Genomic DNA, 20,889 nt, shown 5'->3' with positions numbered 1-20,889 from the left:
GCTTCCATTACTTTTCACTGATCTCAGTGCAAGTATTACGTTTCCGAGTTTTATCGTTGATTCGTGATTAAAGCTAACAAGTGACGTACAGTGAAGAGCGCGCGGCTTCAAACATCAATGCGTCGTTGCTATGAAAGTCTATTGATATTACATTCAAGTGATAGCAATTCGAAGCCAGCTCTTGTGACGATTCCTGATAAAATGCTGCTTACAGCAAATTACATGACATCTTACGGAATGATGTCGAACGACCATATCGAAAAGATTTCTGGAAACGACGAGTGCTTATAACTTGCAAATTTGTTGATAGAACTTGAAGTAGCTGGTTATGAATTAATTATGTCAGTTGGAACGCTAGTTACTTACGGGGCCGGTTTGCGTTGATGGGTTGGGCCTACCAATAGCAGGCGGCGCCTTCTGCACGTAGTTACAATGTGGCCGGTGATCTCATACGGGAGCTAACGAAGGAAGAACAGGACATTGGCACTAGTTCCTTTACCTCTGTCTTATTTTTTGTAATGCAGGCTGTGGCAATATACGTATCATGGCGGTGCTATCGAATGTGATGTCATGAGAGTAAACCTATCTCTTGTTACGACGCATATTTTACTCAGATGAGTCGTTCATGTTCAAAATGTTCAAATGTGTCTGAAATCTTATGCGACTTAACTGCTAAGGTCATCAGTCCCTATACTTACACACTACTTAACATATATTATCCTAAGGACAAACAGACACACACATGCACGAGGGAGGACTCGAACCTCCACCGGGATCAGTCGCGCAATCCGTGAATGCAGCGCCCTCGGACCGCTCGGTTAATCCCGCGCGGCATGAGTTGTTCATTCCCGGGAGTTTGTTGACGTAACGTATCAATGCAAACGGATGTTATCGGCTTGTTCAGTATTTCCGCTGACGATGTCGGTATTTCAATGCAAATATACGTAATGCGGTATGTGTCCCCCGTGTAAAGAAAACTTTGCGGAAGACTCCTCGTAGCCGCTGTTTACTGCCCACGACAACACGCAAAGTACCATAACCCGTTTTTTCAGAAACTTCGCTCGGGGGGAAGAGGGCTCAAAATAAGCTATCAAGTGTCTAGGCTTATCCGTAGATACGATATTGCAGTGTCTGTGCTATTCCGAATTACGATGCAAAGCTCCTTCGGACATTCGTGCACTGCGGCGACTACAGCCCTCATCAAATACATAAATGTACTGGCAGTTGCGGATTCGGAGAACCATCTGCTGTATAATGGAATGGCGACAATGCAGATTTGTGCCGCATTTCCAACTCACCGCGAGCGGTCGCCTTGCCATCAGGCTACCTGAGCACGCCTCGTGTGCAGACCCAAATTTCCGCTTGTCGTCAACCATGCGTCTACAAAATTTTCATTGTCGCCATTCCGTGATGCAGCTGATGCGTTGTCCATATTCGCATCTACGAATACATTTCATGTATCCGTAGGGACTCGACCGTTACCGAGAGAAGACGGTCAACGTTTTCAAGGTAGTTTCTGTACCTTTTAGGGAGAAAATAGTTCAACGGAATCCATAACACAGTAGCTAGAGTCGCAGCCCCATTTTCGAAATCCAATTGTTATTTTCATGTTCATTGTTCATTTATCAACCGTTGAAGATTACTACACGAATGTTCTCCAGTGTTTAGTGAAATAACGTTGTCCTTATTCTTGTACTAACTGTATCTCTGGTGAATGAATTAATAAAATAAATAAATCCGTGAGAAAATGATTTCAAGCTGTTTCCGGAGGAATTCTTGTAGTGTATTTTGATTCAAATTACGAGCGCCATATTTCGGTGAAGTGATATATTATGCGTGTTTTGCCGCGAAAATGTTGCCAACGCGTGAAAACTTTAGCAATGTTAACGATGTTTCTCTCCCGCATGTGATCCATACGAAGAAACGTCGTTGCGGCAAACCTGCTTTCGCCTCATGCTCCTGACATTTAAGATTTCTCTGTTTCTAATGTTTCTGCGGTCGATATCATCCAAGGGAATGCACCAATTCTTCCTGAAGGATAAACGTATGAACAAAATATAAGAATTAAATTAAGAACTGATATGAGAATGAAATATCAGAGCATGAGCATTTAAAAAGACTGTGATTGCTCGACAAGACATGCACACATACGTACACGGAACCGCCAAAGAAACAGGTATAGCCATGCTTATTCAAATACAGAGATATGTAAAGAGGATAAATATGACGCTGCGGTCGGCAACGCCTATATAAGCCCAAAATTGTTTGGCTCTGTTAGATCGGTTACAGTTGCTGCAATGGCAGGTTATCAAGATGTAAATGATTTTGAACGTGGAGTTACAGTCGGCGCACGAGCGACGGTAGACAGCATCTCCGAGGTAGCCATGAAGTGGGGATTTTTCCCGTACGACCATTTCACGAGTGTACCGTGAATATCAGGAATACGGTGGGATGTCAAATCTCCGACATCGCTGCGGCGGAAAAAGATGATGCAAGAACGGGACCAACGACGAATAAAGAGAATCGTTCAACGTGACCCAAGTGCAACCATCTCGCAAATTTCTGCAGATTTCAGTGGTGAGCCATCAACAAGTGTCAGCGTGCGGACCATTCAACGAAACATCATCGATATGGACTTTCGGAGCCGAGAGCTCACTCGTTCACCCTTGATGACTGCACGACTCAAAGTTTTACGCTTCGCCTGGGCCCGTCAACACCGACATTGGACTGTTGATGACTGGAAACATGAGGCCTGGTAGGACGAGTCTCGTTTGAAATTATATCAAGCGGATGGACGTGTACGGGTGTGGAGGCATGTAAGCAGGGGACTGATGAAGCTGGTGGAGACTCTGTAATGGTGTGGGGCGTGTGCAGTTCGAGTGATATGGGACCCCTGATACGTCTAGATACGACTCTGACAGTACGTGAGCATCCTGTCTGATCACCTGCATCCATTCATGTCCATTGTGGATTCCGACGGACCAGGCATTTCTGGCAGGAAAATTTGACACTCTAAACGTCCACAATTGCTTCACAGTGGCTTCAAGAGCACTCTTCTGAGTTTAAACACTTTCGCTGGCCACCAGACTCCCCAGACATGAACATTATTGAGCATGTCTGGGATGCCTTGCAACGCGCTGTTCAGAAGATGTCTACATCCCCTTGTACTCTTACGGATCTGGACAACCGTGCAGGATTCATGGTGTCAGTTCCCTCCAGCACAACTTCAGACATTAGCCGAGTCCATGTCACCTCGTGTTGCAGTACTTCTGAGTGCTCCCGGATATTAGGCAGGTGTACCAATTTCTTCGGCTCTCTATTCCATCATGGCACTTACTGTAAAATCCAGCTGTAATTTTACAATCAATATAACGCTAACTTTATAATAAACATTGTTGTAGTAGTCTTCTGTGGACATGGGTAGACAAACGAAAACAATAAAAATAAAATGTAGTAAATAAAAACAATAATCACGTTTCGAACACGGAGCTCAAAATTGAAAAGCTGTGACGCTAACGACTATGCCGCCATTACGCCTGAGGATATGGCGCTGTAAAAGATACACGAAGTATCTCGACAACTGTGATCGTCGGTTTTTTTTCCAAGAAACGTTTGGGTGTCTACGGATAAGCCGAGAGACGTGTTCGATTATTTTCAGTCCTCTTCCGCTGAGCGAAGTTCCTGGAAAAATCGGTTGATTGATTGCACGGGCCGTGTTCCCCTCGCCAGCGGGATAACCTGCTTCCTGTTTTTGCTCAGGCTTCAGTGACGCAAAGCTCTGTTCTGTATGGGTTTGTTTCCCGTATTGTCAGTCGGACGCATGCAGTGATGCGTAATGAATGAGTTTACGAATGCAAGCTGCGTAGTGCGCAACTCGTCTACAGCCCGCGGGACTTTGATATGGAAAAGCTGTGCGGCGACTCTGCCGAGAAGTGTTGCCGCGGCGACATCCAACCTCATCCCAGTACGGTCTGTTTCAGTCTGTGTGTGGGGGCAGTTAACGAGAACCCGTATCAATGTGTGTTAGGCTGGCGGACACAATCGATCTGGAACAGGACGTGACAGAGCCCCCGCACAGGGGAGTCACGTCGCTGGCAGAGCAGTAGTCGCCGGCAACCTACACGTCACCACGCACGAACAGTAATCACGTGAAGTCATTAACACTAAGATGTGGAACCGCCATCGTTTGGCGGTAATTACAACAGAGTTTTACTTTTAGTCGCCTTATTTTCTGTTTTAGTCAGCAGTCTTCTGACTGGTTTGATGCACTCCGCCACGAATTCCTCCCCTGTTTTGTGTTGTAAGTCTCGTCTGTTTTATTCTCACACTTGTGGCATTGTTTTATTAGGAACAAGGGACCGATGGTCTCGTAGTTTGGTACCTTTCACCCTCTTTTAAACAAACCAACCAGCCAGCTAGTACATCCGCAACTGCCTCTGCCTGCCGGAGTCTGTAGCGCTTTATGCCACCAATTCTACTCTTGGAAGCCCTTAGGTATGGCAACTACTGGGCCTCGGTCACTGGTTATGGTTCAGACATTTGCCGATGACCCATGAACGCGTCCTTTTTTGTGCAGTAAACACTGGACAGCTCTGTATGAGGCATGCTTCACAGGCGTGTCGGTCGTCGTTCCGTTTTACTACACTCTCTCCAGGAACTGTCATGGGCTGTGATCGAAGAATGGGAACGGATACATCTACATTTATTCTCCGCAAGCCATCCAACGGTGTGTGGCGGAGGGCACTTTCCGTGTCAGTACCATTACCTCCCTCTCCTGTTCCATTCACGTATGGTTCGCGGGAAGAACGACTGCCGGAAAGCCTCCGTGCGCGCTTGAATCTCACCAACTTCACATTCGTGATCTCCACGGGAGATATAAGTAGGGGGAAGCAATATATTCGATACCTCATCCAGAAACGCACCCTCTCGAAACATGGACAGCAAGCTACACCGCCATGCAGAGCGCCTCTCTTGCAGTCTGCCACTTGAGTTTGCTAAACATCTCCGTAACACTATCACGCTTACCAAATAACCCTGTGACGAAACGCGCCGCTCTTCTTTGGATACCACAGGGTGACCTCCGTAGAACTGTACTCTATATGCCACGTAGGTGTCAGGCTGTGAGTAAACGCTCATCGAGGACATACACGTTATTGAAGCTCTGAAAGTATAATGAAAAGCACCGAGGATAGCGAGGTGAATGATTGTTTCCATTTTGTTTTTGACACCAGTAGGACATTTCAGTTTTTTTTATGTAAAAAATGGATAATGTAATGATGATCTTGCGTGCTTAACTTGTGAAAGATAAAGGTATAATTTGGTAACATATCCAGCCGCCAATTATTGCTCAGTGAAGTATGGCAGACGGGGAGTCATGTTGCTGTAATTCTTTTGAGAGGTGTAGTTGTCAGCGATCGTAACCTACTCCACCAACACTAGCCACATAGTAATGACTGTTAGTTAACGATCTTCGAAAAGCGAGCCGTCGGAAAGAGGTGGTTTCCGATGTGTGAACAGTCTGGTAAAGTTTATTTAGCAGCGAACTGAAATCAAATGACAGCGACGAATCGGGCCGGACCGATATTACATGAGCAGTATTTAAACGGGGATGACGGGTCCGGCGGCCGTAATAGATAGTGACGGATGGCCCGCAAAGTGAAAGCGATCCGCGACGATAGCAGTTTGTGATGGCAGCGCCGGCCAAAGTGTCAGGCGGCACAAAAGCGGGGGTGTTTGCTGGAGGGAGGGAAGGGGCGGCTGTCAGCGCCAGCCGCGGCCGATAGGAGTGCGAGGCGGGCGACACAAAAGGACGCGGGGGGCGGCGGCGTCTCGCCCCACAGTCCAGTCCAGTGGCCGGTCTGCCGTTTATCGCCGGAAAATAACGCCGGCGGATTTACAGACAGCGACACTCGCCCCCAAAATACGACACGCCGCAGGGCTACCCAATTCCGCGCAGGACACGCTGCCGCTTGTTACTGGTTCCGTGTACGCAGGAAATGAAAGAAAAGGAAAAGGAATCGGACCGGAAAGAGAATGTAGTAAGACGACGGCAGGTGCGTGTTGTCGGCACGGCCAGTGCCTGTAGTGGGGAAGTGAGTTGCTGGCGCAAGAGGTGTGAGGGCCGGCGCTGACTGGCACTTGATTGGCGTACAGCAGGCCTGTTCAGTAGGTGACGCGGCGAGCACAGGTGCTCACGTTCCCTCGCCGCCTGAGAGGTGAGCCGTCGCTCACGGTGAAACGTGGCTGCCTGACGTCATTTTGTAGCGCAGGTCAAGTGAATTCTGTCCCCTGTCTCCAGAGGAATAGCAGAACGTTAAGTTGACCGTAGTTTTAAACGCAAGCGTCTGTACATAATGGCGCAGTGCTTGAAGAGGACTGCAGCTCTTTTAAAACCTATGTAAAGCATTATTATGGCCGAGTCAGACACGCGAGTCTCAGTTTATAAAACTTCAGTGCAGGATGCGTAGCCACAATTAGAACTTACACACCTGCAGTGTGACAGGTAGCTTCATTATAAAGTAAGTCTAGTAGACTGTTACAAAAATTTCGTTCAACATAAATTTCCACAACTTTCAAATTTGAAACTAAGATTTTGTCAGTGTTTGGACATATACAGGGTGGTCCATTGATAGTGACAGGGCCAAATATCTCGCGAAATAAGCATCAAACGAAAAAACTACAAGGAACGAAACTCGTCTAGTTGGAAGGGGGAAACCAGATGGCGGTATGGTTGGCCCGCTAGATTGCGCTGCCAATGGGTCAAACGGGTATCAACTGCGTTTTTTTCAATACGAGCCCCCATTTTTTTATTACATATTCGTGTAGTACGTAAAGAAATATGAATGTTTCAGTTGGACCACGTTTTTCCCTTTGTGATAGATGGCGCTGTAATAGTCACAGACATATGGCTCATAGTTCTAGACGAACAGTTGGTAACAGGTAGGTGTTTTAAATTAAAATACGGAACGTAGGAACATTTTATTTCCTGAGGTATTTGGCCCGGTCACGATCAGTGGACCACACCGTGTACGGGATGAGTCAAAAAGGACTTCACAATTTTTGAATGATATAGAAATTTATTGAGGTAACTTACAGAATCGATATTCATTTTGTAGCAAACAACCTCAAGTTTGATTGATTGACTTGATGCGCCAGTACCCCATTCCGCTACTACCAGCGCCAGCGTAGTGCACAGTTAAACTCTCTCTGCTGCGGACCATGCTCACTATGTGTTTTGGTTTCACGATCTCTGCAACAACTGTTTCGTTAAAGACGATGTTGAGTGTCGTGGATGCCCTTACGGCAACTACACTCACACTGTTCTCACCTGAGCCGACACGCGAATGGATTGCCTGTTCTCGCTGTTCTCATTTTGTCCCTGGGTTTCTCAGCGCATCTGAAAAGTTTCTAGTTACGCAGTTGTGGTACTTCTAAATGGAGGCGGGCAGTAAGTTAACAAAGTCTTACGGAGCCCGTATGTCCTGCCTAGGCAGATTGTCCCTGGCTTTTCGTGAGTGTGAAGTTACTGATTCTCGCATTGGAATTCAACGATCTGTGCTCTTGCGCTGCGGGGCAGACACCACTCCTGTGCTGTCAGTTCACTTACCACTACCGTCGAAATTATGGAGAAATGAAAAACATTATGCACTACTGTGCCCACAGTTCCGAGCTGAAGGGCGTTGTTTGAAGTTGCATCGACGCAAGAACAAAACCACTGGATTGTATTCGTTGTACGGCAAGGGACTCGATAAGTAACGCAACTGCATCATTTTGTACGTTCTCAAGTATAATTGCTGTGTCTGCTGCGTTGCAGTTCCACGTTGTCACGTTCCAGTTTGACGTTGGATGTCTTTGTGGAAACTACCAGGTATTTTTTGCAAATACCTGGTGTTCTGTGTTCAAACTAATTTATTTTTGTTTTGACGTATTGATCCATGGTTTATTTACGTTCTATCATGTATTGGAGTCGTACTTGATAGTGTTACATATAATTTCTTATGTTACTTTTCTGTAGTTTGTGCAAAGTAGTTTGTTTATGGTGAAGCTCTTCACATTTTGTGCCCTTTTCTGAATCCTCATTTGCTTTCTTTGCAGGTAAGTTGCTGATATCGAGGCCTGTGACAGTAAGTGACCCGGACCTCCGTTTAATGTGGTTCACGGATTAGATACAACGATCTACATGACGACCTCCCGCCGAGTCATCCGACCCGAGAACGTGCAGATCGCCTGCTTGGGCTGAAAGTAAGTTGCCTGTCACTTGCAGTTGCTCGGGAGACGCATGCGCACGGCTCCCAATCAGCTGCGTCCTGAACCGCTTCTCGTACGGACGGCGTACGACGCCGGTGTGTGGGACAATAGATTCGTTGTTGAAAGGCGTCGTTTTCGGACTCTCTGGTTAAATCAGATGCTGGCTGTCTGGGTGTCAATGTTGCGTAGTAAGTGGCCCCAGTAGTTTCGGATATTTCAACAATGGACAACTGGCAATGTGGCGTTCTGCCAGTGCCTTCCTGTTATCGATTTGATTTTTTCTGGACCACTGCGAGTAACGTTAAGAGATTTAAAGGTGTGATACTCTTCGGTGAACGTGTTGTTAATAATCATCTTGATTATTGTACCTTACTACTGTGGAAATCTCGTAACCTAAATGTCTAACTTTTCAGAAACGTACGTACAGTGCACCGTCATCTTCAAAGCTGATTTCTAAAATGATGAGTGCTTAACATTGTCAGGTAAAACATATATGTAAAATGGTGTATGATTTTGGACAGTGACTCACATGTAGACACTGAACTTACTTAAAGTAACAACATTCAGGATTTCTTCGCTAACAGTGAGACCTACGTTTTAAATCGGGCGCCGGTTAACATAGAAGTGATGTATTCTTTCCAAATACCACACTACGATTGCATGATCCTGAGCTGCAGTTCAGACGCAACGAGACACCTGACCCTACGCAAATAGCGTGCATACCACGGGTGAGCATTCGTCGAGGTTATAAGGAGAGCTGCGAGTTAGGCAAACACAGGAGAATCATACGCCATCATGTTGGTACATCGTTCCGGCTTGTAACGTTCTCTTACGCGTAACCGAGCGAGGTGGCGCAGTGGTTAGCACACTGGACTCGCAGTCGGGAGGACATTTGAAATCCGTGCCCGGTCATCTAGATTCAGGTTTTCGTTGATTTCCCTAAATAGCTTGAGGCAAATGCCGTGGATGGTTCCGTGAAAAAAAAAAGAAAAAAAAGGGCATGCATGGGAACGTCTATCGAAATACGTGAACGGTTATATTCAACAGTCGTCAGATAACGTGCTTTACACTGAGTCACTGTTTTTATCTGTGGTTGCTGTTTTGTGACATTGTCCAGGTGGACTGTCTTCAAGAGAAGAACGATTCGTCTGAATTCAACTGTCTGTGTTTCTTCAGGTGCAGACTCTTCGCCTGGTGACAAAACTACCGAGCGAGGTGGAGTGGTTAGCGCGTTGGACTCGCATTCGGGGGGACGACACTTCAAATCCGTGTCAAGGCACCTAGGTTCGGTTTTCGGTGATTTTCCTGAGTCGCTGCAGCCAAACTGGGATATGGTTGCTTTCAAAGGCACGGCCGAATTCCTTTCCCATCCGTGACATATCCCGAGCTTTTGCTCCGTCCCTAATGGCCTCGGTGTCGAAGAAACATTGAACAATAATCTTCCTTCCTTTTTCCGCGTAATGGTCTCTCCTGTTTGCTAGAAGCAGTAGCTCGACTGTGGAAGTCGTGCTGCAGTTTTCGACTAACAACAAATGGTTCAAACGGCTCTGAGCACGATGGGACTTAACATCTATGGTCATCAGTGCCCTCACACACATCCATGCCCGAGGCACGATTCGAACCTGCGACCGTAGTAGCAGCGCGGTTCCGGGCTGAAGCGGCTAGAACCGCTCCGCCACATCGGCCGGCTGTCGACTTCCATTGTTTTGCCACTTTCTCTGCGCGAAGCATTGTGCCAGCCGATTCTGAAGTAGGAAACTGTTCCATGCGTAATAGTTACGCCTATTTCAAGCACAAAAACGTAACTCCTGGTATAACTGAAATTACGAACAGATTCTTGATATGCTTACAGGCCCAGGAGAGATGTATATGATTAGTAAAATTCAGGGTACAGGCACAGGAATGTTATCATGTAAAGGGAGGTGTGGATCACCAGCTGTTAATGTACACGCACGCTTGAGAGCAGCACGGGTCAAAAATGTATGATGCACGTAGTGTCGTTGGGCTGCGATTGGACGAGTATGGTGTATGGGCTGTTCATCCAGCCTGCAGCGCAGTGTTCTGCCACAGGGTATACCAGGCCAAGACCACATATCCTTATAACCAAACCTCCAGATGTCAAACACTAAGATCGGTACCAAACAGTGTGTGTCGATAGAGTTGTTGTTGTTGTTGTTGTTGTTGTCTTCAGTCCTGAGACTGGTTTGATGCAGCTCTCCATGCTACTCCATCCTGTGCAAGCTGCTTCATCTCCCAGTACCTACTGCAACCTACATCCTTCTGATTCTGTTTATTGTATTCATCTCTTGGTCTCCCTCTACGATTTTTACCCTCCACGCTGCCCTCCAATACGAAATTGGTGATCCCTTGATGCCTCAGAACATGTCCTACCAACCGATCCCTTCTTCTGGTCAAGTTGTGCCACAAACTTCTCTTCTCCCCAATCCTATTCAATACTTCCTCATTTGTTATGTGATCTATCCCTCTAATCTTCAGCATTCTTCTGTAGCACCACATTTCGAAAGCTTCTATTCTCTTCTTGTCCAAACTATTTATCGTCCATGTTTCCCTTCCATACATGGCTACACTCCATACAAATACTTTCAGAAATGACTTCCTGACACTTAAATCTAGACTCGATGTTAACAAATTTCTCTTCTTCAGAAACGCTTTCCTTGCCATTGCCAGTCTACATTTTATATCCTCTCTACTTCGACCATCATCAGTTATTTTGCTCCCCAAGTAGCAAAACTCCTTTACTACTTTAAGTGTCTCATTTCCTAATCTAATTCCCTCAGCATCACCCGATTTAATTTGACTACATCCCATTATCCTCGTTTTGCTTTTGTTGATGTTCATCTTATATACTCCTTTCAAGACACTATCCATTCCATTCAACTGCTTTTCTAAGTCCTTTGCTGTCTCTGACAGAATTACGATGTCATCGGAGAATCTCAAAGTTTTTATTCCTTCTCCATGGATTTTAATACCTACTCCGAATTTTTCTTTTGTCTCCTTTACTGCTTGCTCAATATACAGATTGAATAACATTGTGGAGAGGCTGCAACCCTGTCTTACTCCCTTCCCAACAACTGCTTCTCTTTCATGTCCCTCGACTCTTACAACTGTCATCTGGTTTTTGTACAAATTGTAAATAGCCTTTCGCTCCCTGTATTTTACCCCTGCCATCTTTAGAATTTGAAAGAGAGTATTCCAGTCAACATTGTCAAAAGCTTTCTCTAAGTCTACGAATGCTCGAAATTTAGGTTTGCCTTTCCTTAATATTTCTTCTAAGGTAAGTCGTAAGGTCAGTATTGCCTCACGTGTTCCAGTATTTCTACGGAATCCAAACTGATTTTCCCCGAGGTCGGCTTCTACCAGTTTTTCCATTCGTCGGTAAAGAATTCGTGTTAGTATTTTGCAGCTGTGGCTTATTAAACTGATTGTTCGGTAATTTTCACATCTGTCAGCACCTGCTTTCTTTGGGATTGGAATTATTATATTATCCTTGAAGTCTGAGGGTACTTCGCTTGTTTCATACATCTTGCTCACCAGATGGTAGAGTTTTGTCAGGATTGGCTCTCCCAAGGCCGTCAGTAGTTCCAATGGAATGTTGTCTACTCCGGGGCCTTGTCGATAAGAGAATTAACCAAAACATCGTGCTGTGTGCTGTTGTCCAGTAGAACATGCGTAAATGGTAATTGAAAGTAACAACATAACCACGGAATATAGGAAAAGCATATCTGTGAGACGTGAAGGCGAACGTGTCTGGTTGGTGAATTGGTAGAGCGTCAGTTTGTCGTACCAAAGGTCACGAGTTCGAAATTCAATGTGGCGAATTTTGTTTTAACAGTTTACGCCTGAAATTCTTCTGTGGGAGAACATTTATGACATATAAATGGGCGTTTCAGGGTTTGTAGTAATGTTCTTTTTGTAGTCGGCTTTCACTTAGTTGAAAGTAGCATACCCATAGAGTGCATTTGTGTACACAGGTGTGGTGTTATCTATACAAATTTCCGCTATTGGTTTGATACTTTCAGCTAACGAAGCGAAAGCAGACTACCATACGAACATTGCTAGAAACTCCGAAACGTCCTTTTACATGTCAGGAAAGTTTTCTCCCATATAAGAATCTCACCCGTAAACTGTTAAAAATATTCACCATCATTGGCATACGAACTCAGGACCTTTTGGTACAGCGATCTGACGCTCTACCAACTCACCTCCCAGACATCGTCGCATGTTCGTCTTAGATACATGCTTTTGCTATACTCCATAGTTCTGGTGTTACTTTGAATTACCATTTACGCATGTTCTACTGGACGACAGCACACAGCACAAACTAAATACGTGTGTTGGTTGATACTCTATCGACACACAGTGTTTGGTAGCGATCTGAGTGTCTGACATCCGGAGGTTTGGGGATTAGTGTTGGAAACGATAATTTCCATGTCGTGCCACAAGGTTTCTGCAAGGCAGTCACAGTGATCTGACATACGTCACGTCACCCCGAGTCATTTCTTGCAATAAAATCAGTGGCATGTCTGTGGCCGGTTTCTCTAAGCATATACTACGAAAAGACGCAGCCAGGGTTGCTGGAGACGGTAGCACAGTCGCTGCAGGAAAAAACATCGGTTAAAAGCTGGAAAAATACTACTATTTGATCTTGTCCTCACGACCTATTGCTTTACACACTGAAATTAAACCTTTCCACCACACATAATTGGAATCGGTGATTTACCATCATTAATAATATCGTTGTTTGTGATAGAGTTGTCCGTAATAATCTGTGCTGTTAGTGCTTTCTGTAACAAATTCCATATCTCTCTCTGTGTGTGTGTGTGTGTGTGTGTGTGTGTGTGTCGTCGTCTCTATTACACGGACGAAAACCGGTTACACTAATGCGGCGCAGTGTTAATTGGTGCCATGAATGGCGGAGTTAATCTTGAGAGGGGTGGCGGGCGTCAGCGTACACGGTGTGAACACGTGCTGAATAACCCTCGCGGGGGTCATCTCCAGGAGCTGGACAACCACTGGCGGAGGCGGGCTCCAGGGAGACGACCTTGTCCAGGGACGGGCAGCTCCGGTTTGCAAGATGAGTAGCGTTTCTCAGATTCCGTTCTGCGGGGAGTAACTTTAGCGAAGTGAGGTCATTATCTCGATTCATGCATATACGTTACACGTGTGAAGTAATCTCTCCCTAGCGGTTAGAAAGGCATCCTGCTCAAAACGTTGGTTTCAAAGAGGTTCTGGTAAAAAAGAGGTGAACAATATCCCATTGACAGGCACGCTTATGTTCCTACTTTGTTCACACGTGGGCTTGTGATGTGACATATAAATTTGTTTTACATATTCACAGTTGAAGGTCGCGCACGTTAAACAGTCTTTACCGTAGTCCACAATCATATTGTTGATTCCGTGGCGGTCTCCTTCCATGCAAAAGTAGTGGTTTGATGTTATGCAGTCGCACATCTCGATTTTATTAAAAATCACAACGAAATCTTGTGTTATCTCCTAATCCAAAAGGAATAGTCGTATCCACAAACTGTTGAAATATTCCAGGCAGCTCTACCATTAGAACATCTATTTTGACGTCAACTAATTCCACTTTATGTAGTACAGCCACAAGATTTTTCATGTTTCTTCGAAATGGTTTGCAGTGTTTCCTTGCCAATTATATCCACATTCCTCTTATTGTCACACTGTCGTTTCCGTATAGGAGAAGTGGTAGCTTCGCCTTGACACCAAGTTTCACAGTGACGAACATAATTTTTCGATCTAAAAAGCAAATCAAATTGCAAATAACTTAATTACAGACCACTGATGATGCTTTACCTCAATAAAATGAAACGCGGCTTGTAAAAAAATCACACATATTTGAAGACCAAAAATACCCTCAAGAATTTACTACGCAGAAATCAGCCACACATATCTTTCACATTACAGATCATCCCTTCTCTAAATGGTCCTTACAGTCCACTTCACGACTGATTTTAACTACCTTAATCTCATTGTAAGGCCAACGGCCTTGCCGCAGTGATAACACCGGATCCCGTCAGATCACCGAAGTTAAGCGCTGTCGGGCTGGGTTGGCACTTGGCTGGGTGACCATCCGGTCTGCCCAGTGCTGTTGGCAAGCGGGGTGCACTCAGCCCTTGTGAGGCAAACTGAAGAACTAATTGATTGAGAAGTAACGGCTCCGGTGTCGGAAACATGTTCGGGAGGAGTTCAGTTTTTTTAAAATCTTATCGTAAAACAGTTCTGTATAGGAGTAAGCCCATTTAAATTATTTTTGCTAAGGAGCGTACCATTTATGGTTTAATTTATGTTGCCAGTGTCAGGAAAAAGATTGTCCAGGTTCTCCAGTAGTAACCCTAAACCAGAGCATTCGTCAGATGGTCTCATCCTCCTTACTCACAGCTGAGACATGTTAAGCACTTCGGAGGAATCCATGTTAACAGAAGATCGATCGGTTTGCAACTGTCAAGCCCCCTTTTATCCTCTAAAAATCCAAGATGGCTGCACTTCTGATCACATGGTCTTCCGGATTGCACATTATAAATTTGGTTGTACTAGCAATCCAGTGTTCAACTCCTAGCTCTGTTGGGCTACTTTGTGTGTAAAGTGTCCATGGTAGGGAGACCGACCCTCGCGAGTACCCATGTATTGGATAGAACCAACGTATTAGTTGGGATGTACAGTACAGTGCAATATCCACGCAGTACATACTTGCTGTACCTGAGCGCAGTTTCGGACGACGGGGTTGTACAGCGCAGTATTCGCACAGTAGTGTGTTGCTCTGTACTCGGACACGGTTTCGGGCGGGGGTGGTACAGTGCCATAGCTGGAAGGAATAGTGCAGCAGCGTGGTAGCGGGGTTGTGCGGCGCGGGGTGGGGTGGTACTCTGGTTCTCGCGAGGGGCAGTCTGTCTCTCTCTCCCACGGAGTTCTGGCCGGAGAGGATGGATTGGAGCACGTTCACTACAGTAAAGGGCAGACGAAAAACGTATTTATAAAGCTCCATTGTCACCTGGGTCTCCTTTAAAAGGATGTATGTATGTTGTGCATTAACAACAAATGGTTCAAATCGCTCTAAGCACTGTGGGATTTAACATCTGAGGTCATCAGTCCCCTGCGGCCGTAGCAGCAGCGTGATTACGGACTGAAGCGCCTAGAACCGCTCGGCCAAAGCGGCCGGCCATTAACAACAGAACAACGGCTTGCAGAGCTTAAAAACGACGGTATAACAACATTTAAAGACTACTAGTTTGCAGAAGTTCTGAACATTAAGTTATATATTGAAATTGTGCCAGAATGTGCGGCAGAAGTGACGGTAGCGTACACCCTGCAAGATGTGGAGTGTTATAACAGTAATATAATGCAGAAAATGAGGCAAGATTAAGATAATAAGTGCTCTCGTCTAAAAGAAATGCTGGAAGTAACAGAGCTAATAGTGAAAGCCATGGAAGATACAGTTTACAGGGAAAAAAGTCAAATATGTTTTGGAATTCGAGAACATAACGTCTTTGTACCTGTCAAATTACTGGATGGAGAAAGAATTGCCGGCCGCTGTGGCCGAGCGGTTCTAGACGCATGCTGCTACGGCCGCAGGTTCGAATCCCGCCTCGGGCACGGATGTGTGGGATGTCCTTAGGTTGGTTAGGTTTAATTAGTTCTAAGTCTAGGGTCTTTTCACCACAGATGTTAAGTCCCATAGTGATTAGAGGCATTTGAACAATTTGAGAAATAATTAGAAGAGTCCAGTATAAATTTAAATTATAAGATAAAAGTTAAGACAGATGGTATTAAAACAACACCAACCAAAAATGGACAGAGGTGTTTTCTGTGAGTAAATGTACATTTAGTAATAAAGATTTTAACGAAAATATTTGCTTGTCTTATTCTCTAACCTAATAAAAATCCCAAGAATATCCCTTTTTATGATGATCTATGTGCATGTGTTTCGGATGTGTGTAGTGAGTAGTTGGATAACTTTGAAAAGTAGTTTAAGCTAGCTAGTTGAAGGCAGGACAGCCCTCGTTTCGTACCTACGTAATATTAGTTAAGTGTACATTGGGGTGCATGAAAATCATTACATTCCATTCCTCTCTCCGTTGTGGTGGCTCTGAGTAACGAAAGTGCACCAAGGATTTCAGACAGCGTGATGCACGTCAGTACTGGACTGCAACATACACAACATCCATTGAACCGTGGATAATTCCAGCGATACGCAAAGGGCAGAGTGTGGATGGAAATATACCAGTAGCCAGTATCTATCACATCAGTGTATGATGACGCAGCACTCGTGATGAAATCTGGAGATCGATGCTTTATTTACATCGATTGAGCAGAGTACCTACAAGTTGAAATGTTTGCTTTACCACTCGCCTTCTGTTCTGTACAAGACTTCCTGACAGTCGTTGAGAACTCTTAAGATTTTTTATTTTTTTGTTTTACTTGAACTTTTTGTTTGTTTGTGGATTCTCTAATCATCTCTCAAGTATGTCCTGATTCGTTCCATAACGAAGTACCTTCACCTATTTTAGGCTCACAGAACTTTAGAAATAAATAAATAGTTTTACCACAGAAAAGAATGCTACCAACGAAATCATTGAAAGAGGGTACGATACAGCGAGCGAGATGGCGCACTGAACTCCAACTCAGGAGCACGGCAGTTCGCATCCCCTTTGTTGTATGCAGATTCTCTTAAGGCTAATGTAGTGACGGTTCCAGTGAGCATGATGCGGTCTGTTTCCTTGCCCGTCTCTCCAGATGCCAACTTGTCCTCTCTGTCTCAGATGGCCTCGTTGGCGACGAAAAGTTATACCACAAACTTTTCAAGACGGCTGCTGCTTATAGTTATCTGAGAATGATGGTTTCTTCTACCTTCTAAACACATACAGCCTATTTTGTCCCGTGTGTGCTACCTGTTGTAAGGAAACGGAAACATATTGCGGCAGTCATACCAGATTTGCAGCTGTTAGTTGTGCCACTAAGTGCGCCAATCCCGAAGATTTCTGTGTTTGCAGAGTGTGATTGAAGTTGACCACTGATACTGTAAGATGGCAATAACTATGCCCCTTACATGAAGTCATTAAAGATCACCAAACTCAAACTGAGCGAACAGTAGGGCTGAACAAAAATGACTGACAAGGCACAATGCATCTTGTAGAGGGTATAGTATGGACGTATTGGAATAATTAATGTCGGGTGATGTAAAGTAATTCACACGACGTGAAAACTTTGTGGAAACGTGTCGATTTACTGGAGGCTAATTTATCTCAGTTGACCGAGGCCGGCTGGGAGCGGCGAAGAGAAGCGACAATAGGCAGCTTAGGGCGGCTCAAGCTCTGAGAAAGCGGTAACGGGGCGCGGCCTCCAGCTGCCTTAAGATGAGTGACAGTGGGTGGGCGGTTGACCCCTTGCTGGTGTACCGGGAGGCAGACGGAGAACTTGTACGACTGTTGGTAAATGTCCGTCGTCGCGTTTTCAATGAAACCTGCGACAAAGCCGCGCAAAGCTATGGTGGAACAGTCAACAGAGGCCAAAATAGGTGCGTTCGTGACTATAGCAACTTCACACTGAATTCACGGTCCGCAGAGTGTGAAGTAAATCAGGTGAAGAGCGACAGAATGAAATACGCCGACCTCTGATGGGAACGTAGGACCGAGGAATTTGAAGTACACTCCTGGGAATGAGAATTTCGGAAAAATTGGTGTTTTGTGCAGACGCTAACCTTGATGTCTGGCCTGGGAGGACCTAAATAACAGAAGTTGAGATAAAGGGAAATTTTGTGGGAATTTGTTCACTTCCCAGAGCAGGCATTGGATGGCGCTGGGAAGCGACGCATAATTAACGCGACTTGCGCTGCAATTGGCGTAAGTGATTTTGCTGGAGGGGAAACCGAGGCAAAGAGCGGACTGGGAGAAGTCTCCGTAGTGGTCTTCTGTTCCCAGCTTGCCTAGAGTGCGGACGTGGCGTTCTTTACTCTAGGACTTAGCAAAAGGAACCATTGAGCTTGGAGATAGGAATTTTTGGTTTAGCTATGTACTGAGCAAGATAGCTAGGAGTGAATAGACGAGCGCAGCCTTGCAGCACCACGAGGTCGGCCGACGTCCACACGACGCCGCTCCGCCACGCAGAATTCGGTGATATTGCTCCCGCTCCGGCCACTGATTAATTTGTTGGATCACGTCGGCAAAGTTTCCTCGAGGGTTTCATGGACCGTGTATTGTAGAATTCTTCTCGCACTTCGCATTACGCATGGGTCAGTCGATAGGAATTATTTTTGATTAATCGCGCTTTACTCCACGTAAACGCAATTTATTACCACATCCTGTTAGGAGAGTCATGTAATGTGACGATTGAAAGTCGTGAGTTAAAATAAATCTGTGATAATCGACTGCATCTGTTTTCAATCAAGTAGTTGAAATCCCAAGTCATTTTCTTAATGAATTTTATGTGCAACATTTGCAGCTGGTGTTCAATAGCTGAATATAACATCAATGTGCACCCCTTTTTAATTAAAAGTGGTCAATTCTGAATCAATTAATGTCAACACTGTCACTTCAGTTCAATCAGGAGTCACAGGGCCTTATTACTTTCTTTGCGTTATCGGATATTGCGGCAGTTTTGCACTCTCTGTTGATCTGTTAGTCAATTACCTGGGGTGAACACCCACCAAAACTAGATAAGTGACGGGTGGGGTGTTACAAGACAGCTGACAGGAGGTGAGTTTGCGGTCGGCTTTTCTTACGTTTACTTGGCGGCGGAACGGAATTGTAGTGGCCTCCGTGACTTCCGGCCGGGAAGGATGCCGAGGAACTGGCCCTCGAAGCGGGTCGATCCGGCATCGGGCGGACGCGGCCCGTAATGGCCGAGATTGCCTCGGCGGGCCTTTGTTCCCCGCGAGGGATGACGTCGCGCGGCCGCGAAGACGGCAGCGGCGCGGAAGGAGCAGCGGCTAATCTGATAGGCATCCGTAGGGGGGAGGGAGCCTGCCCTGCCCTGGCCTGGACGGGACGTGCCGCCGGCCGGCCCAGCCGCCGCCGTTCGATTTCCGATGCGGCCGTAATCAGCGTACCTGGTCGAGTGGCCCCTCTTCTGCCGAGACCGCAGGCCCGGCCCGACCCAGAGCAGAGCAGAGACCTGGAAGCGCTCCGCAGGCGGTGACTGCGCGGTGGGGCTACAGTCACAGCCTACACAGCTATTCCTCGTGTGCAACCAAGTCAGTGCTACAACTGTTCATTAAGGCATAAGTCCTGTCGTGTAGTATCCTCGTCGCCACTGTAGAGTCTTGTACTGCAAGGAAGCAGGCAGAGGACATCATTACGGGTGGCCGGTATTCCCTTTCTACAACACAAATGCACACGTGGGTTAATACTGTTCTTCATTTACATGAACATTTACTTACTTTGAATAGAGTCCGTGTCTTGCGGTACAAGCTCGTCAGTAATACTCCTCTTCCAAACAGCATCGATAATCTTGCCATTAGAGACTTCAGTCTCGCAAGTAGCGCCGCTATAGGCACTAATCTGGTCGCTACGTACCGTCATAACCTGCGATGAATTGTTGTACCTGCTCTGCAAGTAGACTGACAGACGCCAAACTGGGAGAGTGAGTCAATGCGACCCTCCGAATCAGCGGCTGTGGCGACCTACATACGTGCTGTCGAGAGGGCGTTGGCGGCGTGTTGCTTGTCGGTAAGTCACTGGCCTCTCTTGTGATCTTCTTCCAGTGTATACTATCGATCCACGCGCTGCATCTTTGCCGACCTGTGTGCTTACACTAGCACATTCTCAGGCCACAGCACATGTCTGGCGGCTTCAACATCCAAACAACTTAAATCAATGCTGCTTGGTGACGTCTTCGACAACTGCCAGTTTCCTACTTCATACGCGAACATCCCCCTCATTTTCAAGGCACAAATACCCAACGAGAGAGCACTGTTCAAGGAAGTTGGAAACCTCTATAGGCTTAGCTTAGAGAACCTACGTCTACACTCCATAAACAATCTAACAGTGCATGACAGAGGATACTTCTGGTACCAGTAACTGACCCCCCCTTTCTCCATCTACATCTTTATATGCAGTTTGCAAGCCACAGTGAGGTGCGTGGCGGAAGGTACCGTTTGCCACTATTAGTCCTTTCCTGTTCCACTCGCAAATAGAGCCAGGAAAAAAACGACTGTCAATATGCCTCCGCATGAGCCCTAATTTGTCTTCATATTCGTGGTCATTGCGCGAAATGTACTTCGGCAACAGTAGAATCGTTTTCCCGTGAGCCTCAGATGCTGGTTCTCTAAATTTTCTCAATAATGATCCTCGAAAAGAAAGTCGCTTTTCCTCCAGAGATTCCCATTTCAGTTCCTGAGTCATCTTCATAATACTTGAATGTTATTCGAACCTACCACTTTTTTTTCAGGTGGTCCACACTTTCCTGACATTGTCCTAATAAACTGAAGTCGACCATTCGCCTTCCCTATCACAATCCTCACGTGCTTTTCCCATTTCTTATCGATTCCCAACGCTATGCCCAGATATTTAAACGACGTGTCTGTGTCAAGCAGCACTCTACTACTGCTGCATTCGAACATTATGGGATTGTTTTTCCTATCCTTGTCTATTAGCTTATATTTTATAT

General features: G+C 45.8%; 1 protein-coding gene and 1 pseudogene across 1 annotated transcript in view; one reads left to right on the top strand and one right to left on the bottom strand.

Moving 5' to 3' along the window:
* The window catches only part of LOC126282476 (spidroin-2-like), a 39,670-nt gene that overhangs the window by 5,255 nt on the left and 13,526 nt on the right, over positions 1 to 20,889 (bottom strand). The window contains exon 2 of the mRNA XM_049982133.1: positions 19,010 to 19,419. Within this exon, the coding sequence (XP_049838090.1) occupies positions 19,010 to 19,419 (410 nt within the window). The remainder of the gene's footprint in view (positions 1 to 19,009; positions 19,420 to 20,889) is intronic.
* On the top strand, positions 14,266 to 14,383 carry LOC126282695 (5S ribosomal RNA; annotated as a pseudogene).

The sequence above is a fragment of the Schistocerca gregaria genome, chromosome 7 (assembly GCF_023897955.1).
Source record: "Schistocerca gregaria isolate iqSchGreg1 chromosome 7, iqSchGreg1.2, whole genome shotgun sequence".
Lineage (NCBI taxonomy): Eukaryota > Metazoa > Arthropoda > Insecta > Orthoptera > Acrididae > Schistocerca > Schistocerca gregaria.
Note: the sequence above shows the minus strand (reverse complement) of the source record. Positions and strands in the feature narration are given on the sequence as shown.